The sequence below is a fragment of the Sinocyclocheilus anshuiensis genome, unplaced genomic scaffold, assembly GCF_001515605.1.
Source record: "Sinocyclocheilus anshuiensis isolate Anshui unplaced genomic scaffold, SAMN03320099.WGS_v1.1 scaffold544, whole genome shotgun sequence".
Lineage (NCBI taxonomy): Eukaryota > Metazoa > Chordata > Actinopteri > Cypriniformes > Cyprinidae > Sinocyclocheilus > Sinocyclocheilus anshuiensis.
Genome location: NW_015555763.1, coordinates 789,931 through 795,070, shown reverse-complemented (window position 1 = coordinate 795,070; position 5,140 = coordinate 789,931). Strand labels below are relative to the sequence as shown.

General features: G+C 41.7%; 1 protein-coding gene across 1 annotated transcript; it reads left to right on the top strand.

Annotated features, from left to right (window-relative positions):
- Positions 1–274: 274 nt before the first annotated feature.
- Positions 275–4,827, top strand: LOC107674098 (growth/differentiation factor 6-A-like). Its single transcript, XM_016467980.1, has 2 exons — positions 275–651; positions 3,572–4,827. The coding sequence occupies exons 1-2, from the start codon at positions 342–344 to the stop codon at positions 4,537–4,539; spliced, it is 1,278 nt and encodes a 425-aa protein (XP_016323466.1). The 5' UTR covers positions 275–341; the 3' UTR covers positions 4,540–4,827.
- The last annotated feature ends 313 nt before the right edge of the window (positions 4,828–5,140 follow it).

Sequence of the window (5,140 nt, the reverse complement as noted above, 5' to 3'; positions counted from 1 at the left end):
ATGTTTGTAAGTGTCATATAAAAAACAGCACAGTTGTACTAAGAAAATTCCTAGCCAAGCAGAATAAGTCCTTTCATTCTTTATTTTAAGCTCATTCTGTTTAGCATAATTTTATTTATTTTAAAGTGACACAATTGCCAATAATATCAATCCACTCTAATACTTCTGATTTAAACCGCTTCCAAATGTCTTTCCAATGGGGGGCGCTCTTTGAATACTGAGCAACAGGCATTCAGTGTTACTCACTTTCAAGATATTAACACTATCTAAAGAGCAAAGGGGAGTTTCCAAAGTCATCAAGTCCATCCAACTTTGCCATTTTCGGCCAGAGACCACTGAAAATGACTCCCAAGAAGACTGCCGCTCCCTTCCTATGGTTTTCTTTTTGCTTTGGGAATGTTCTTGATGCAGTGGTGCTGGGATCGGTGCAGTACCCCTCTGATAACGGGCTCCACTCACATCTGGATGCGCGCGGTCCTGCAGAAGCCAGCGCGAGCTCTCGGAACGACTCCACATCTGTTCATGTTCCGTCTTACATGATCTCTCTGTACAGGACTCTATCGGAACTGGACCGACGGGCAAGCAACGGCAGCCAGACGCGCTCCAGGAGATATGCCAATACAGTGACCAGCTTCATGGACCTGGGACAAGGTGAGTGAGACTGATCCGCCGGTGAGACAGACAGATAGATGGATGGGTTGTAAGATGATCTCCTCCTTGAGGCCATCGCTGCGGATTTACTACCTTCAGATTGAGCCTGATCTGTTTATTTTTATATATTATACTTGGCACATAAAATCATCAATTGTAATGATTGGCATAAGGTAAACGCTGCAGTAGCCTAATAAATCACACAAGATCATGCTTGTATTATGACAGCTGACACTGTCATAGATGATCGATCTCGGTGTGACAGATAGCCTAATATGATTTAAGATTGATATATGAGGACAGTAGGGTATATTTCACCCATGAAATTTTCTGATGCTCTGGATATTATTATCATCGAATAATTTTAGCCTATTTGTTGCCGCCGACAACAATAATGTTACTAATATTAAAAATTATAATTACGAACTCTTATTATTATTATTACTGATGGCACATCATTATGACTCCAGAAGAAGATGGCAATACAAATACCATAATTTTGGTTTGTACATAAGAGAAGAGTTCTGCGTGTATTAGAATTACGCGAATAGTCTGTATTTCCTTTCCCCATTCAATTCGTAAAGAACCATAATAATTTATTAAATACTCTGTCTCGGTGATTCCGTGTGAGTTGGATTGCTGTAATATAAATGCGTGATGTGTTTATGAACATGCATAGCTCAAGTTTAATTTTCTTTAGGATCATCTACTTCTCAGTAATATTTTCGAAATAGGCTACATACAATTCCAAAAAAGAAATATGAAGTCAAATGTCTCAAATTTCCAACATCTGTGACAAATAAACTTCAGCAGCACCTTGAGCTAAATAAAGTATCTAAAACGAAGCACGCGTTCTCCCCTCCAGGTGTTGCTGATAAAGATAGAGAAACATTTTAATTTAAAACTTATGTTCAAATAAGGATTGTCACGTAAAATACAGAATTTGTGAAATGAAGTATGTCAGCTCTCCTCCTGTCAAATATATGGAGATATGCGTGCAAAACACTTTTTTTAAAAGTATGAAATCAGAGATTGTTCTGTTCTTGAATGTCATTCATATATTGACAGGCCAGTTATTACATTTGAGGGCACAGCCTTTGAATAATAAAAAGTGCACAATGCCACATTGAGTTTAAGAGTATTAAGGGTAATAATTATCATTATATGAATTCCAAGCATTTTATTTCCACTCATATTTTCCCACATTTTGCGAAGAGTGAAGAGTCATGCAATTTGATTTGATGATCTTTATTAGTTCTTATAAATTAAATATAAAACCATTGACATCACAGTGGCAAAAAAATTAAAATAAAATAATAAAATAAAATGGGCCACAGTAGTAGATATGACGTCACGATATGGCGAATAGTTCATAGTTCACAGTTCCAAGTGCTAAAATGACCTGACATATTTAAATATTTAAGTGTATACCTTCACATATACATCTTATGCTTTTGGGTCCAGAATTTTGTTGTTGAGTAAAGACCAGTTCTAAGCATCAATCATAATTTGTTGGTTTAATAGTAATGTGTTTGCTTTGAATACAAGGTGTTTCTGGTTCAAATCTGGCCTGGAAGTGCAGCATGCTTTGTGTGAAGATTGTCCCACCTGTCCCAATCATAAATTATGGCAATGTAAAAAAAAACAAACAAAAAAAACGTAATAACATAACATAGTTTGGTGACCACATTATGATTGTGCATTGTCTGAAGATAAAAAAAGAGCAAAAACAGACACTATGTAGGCCCATGGTACTGGAACTTGAGTCCCTGACTGCCTCGGTTCATTTTCTAGGTTATGTCATTGTTTAGTCTGGCAAGCGGATATTAGCTTAGAGGAGGATGCTTTACTCTCCACCCCTTCCCACTGTTCACCTTTCATTTTTATAGCATTCCTTTGTCTCAGAAAGGAGATAAATATATGGTGCTTTTCTTTCAAAACACCTCTTTCGGATGCTCCTTCTCATGTAGTACTGTAGGACAGGTACAGCATTTGTGGCCAAACCCCAAAAATCTGGTAGCTTCAAACAGTTTGCAATTACCATTATTCTCAAGGTTCTCTCTCTCATAATGTAACGTCAATATGATATGTCCCGATCTGGCCTTGGGTTTTTGTGCAGCCAGCTCATATTGGAAGAATCCTCTTCATGTTTAACCCATGAAACTGTGGTCTCTGTATCAGGTTGCATAGTACTCTGGGTTCCAGTTTTTGAACTGGATGTCAAGATGTCAACATCGAAGCTTGTTTTACCCTGAGTGCAAAGTCTGGTCTCTCTTAGCAAAGGTTGGTTCTGCATCATCTCAGTCACGGATGAGACTGAGTATTGGATGTGTTCTTTCAGCCAGTTTCTTTCTCCAGACAAAGAAAAGGAGAGGACAACATCTTGCAGTCAGAGATTTTGTTCCCCGCAGTGATTTCAAGTTAGCTGTGCGAATAATGAAAGACCAGTTCCAGTTCATGGTGGCCACAGAAAACAGAGGTCTGCCTCAGCTTGAAATGTTACCTAACATTTAATTACACCCTTAAGCCACCCACCTTTCAAATTTACTGCATCCTCCTGAGGACATATAGGGGAAGGAGGAGGGCTTCTCGGAGAGCTGAGCATTTCCAATATCCAATTAGCAGATGCTGCCAAAGGCCGACACAGTCTGACAGGTCAGCCAAATGCTCTCCACCTGGTCTCCATGAGCATGCTGCACCTCATGTTTGGAGAAATCATTCAGGCCCTTGAATGTTATTCTCATTGAATAGAAGGACTGGCAATGTGTATGCCATTTTCACAAAAGCCATATGTAAGACTGTTCACAGTAAGGTGAGGAAACGCATTAGTGTCTGCTTCGTATAAGCTTGCTGCATTAATTCTTAAAATTCTTATATTTCTTATTTCAATGCTAATCCATGCTTTTTCTTATACCTTCAGAGGAGCCTTCCCTAAAGTTACACCAGCAGTACACATTCGACCTGTCTGGTCTCTCACGACTGGACGAACTGATGGAGGTGGAGCTGCGGGTTCTGAGGAGGCCACCGCCTGATGTTTTAAGTTTACTCTCCAGTGGTGGAAACCTGTACCGACTACTCCTTCACACCTGCTCCCTCCCAGGATCCTCTAAGCAACCTCTGCTCCTCACCTCCAGGACCATTGATCTTCTAGATACCGCTTCAGCCACATGGGATGTGTTTGACGTTGGTGCAAGCTTGAAGACCCACCTCAAGTTCTTCAGGACTGCGGAAGGCAGCAGGCCGTTGTGCTTCAGCATATCAGCCATTTCTGATTCAAATAACGAGGTTGTGCATCCCGGCATGCTGGGTCTGAGCCACGAGGATCAGCAGACCCACGAAAGGGCCTTACTGGTGACCTTTACTCGAGCTCGGAGGAAGGAGAACCTCTTTAGGGAGATCCGTGAGAAGATAAAGGCCATGAAAAGCCGTAAGTTTCCTAATCGTGCTGCGGAGCATGGTATTAAAGGTCATCCGAGACATCGGCGGAGGAGGCGGACTGCCCTAGCAGGCCGTTTTGGTGTAGGACCCGCTACAGGGGGCGCCGGTGGAGGAAAGGGTGGTGGCAGACGGAGAACCCGTTGCAGCCGGAAGCCGCTTCATGTGAACTTCAAAGAACTGGGTTGGGACGACTGGATTATTGCACCGCTAGATTATGAAGCTTATCACTGCGAGGGTTTGTGTGACTTCCCCTTACGCTCACACCTGGAACCGACCAACCATGCCATCATCCAGACTCTCATGAACTCCATGGACCCGGAGTCCACCCCTCCCAGTTGTTGCGTTCCTTCTAAACTCAGTCCCATCAGCATCCTGTACATTGACTCTGGAAATAATGTAGTTTATAAACAGTACGAGGACATGGTGGTGGAGAGTTGTGGGTGCAGGTAGCAATGTGAGTGAGGGGTGACCTACCCCTGGACACTATCCGAAAGCTGCTGCTGCTGCCTCATATGCAGAGGCCAAGTGCAGAATTGTGGGCAAGATGAAGCAGTCAGAGCTGGTGAGATGGACAGTGTGTAAATGTGTAACAATGAGCATGTGTGTATGTTCAGACGGTGATAAGACATTGAGTTGTGTTTTAGAAGTGAGCGGAGGACATGTGTGCCGAACAGCTCCAAATTCCCTTACAACACCAAATAAACAACTCCTCAATGGAAAATGAGTGAAAACATAGGCTTTCCAGAAATTATTTTACATCCTGGTAATATAAACTCAGTGATAGAGTGTTGAAGTATCCTTGCAGCAGCGGTAGAAATGTTGGCCCCGTTAAGACTCTGACAGAGTCTGAGAATCTGTCAGCGGTAGCACGCAACTATAACGTGTATAACAGTTAAAGGTGCTTTGCATGACAGTCAGTTTATATTCAAGATGAAATAGCTCTCTGTGGAAATGTTTCTTTGTGGAGTCTGGTGGCCTTAATTAAATATGCCATTGACTAAGTGAAAGAGTGAAAGTTTGACTCCATTCTAAATCGAAGGGTCAAAGTTTA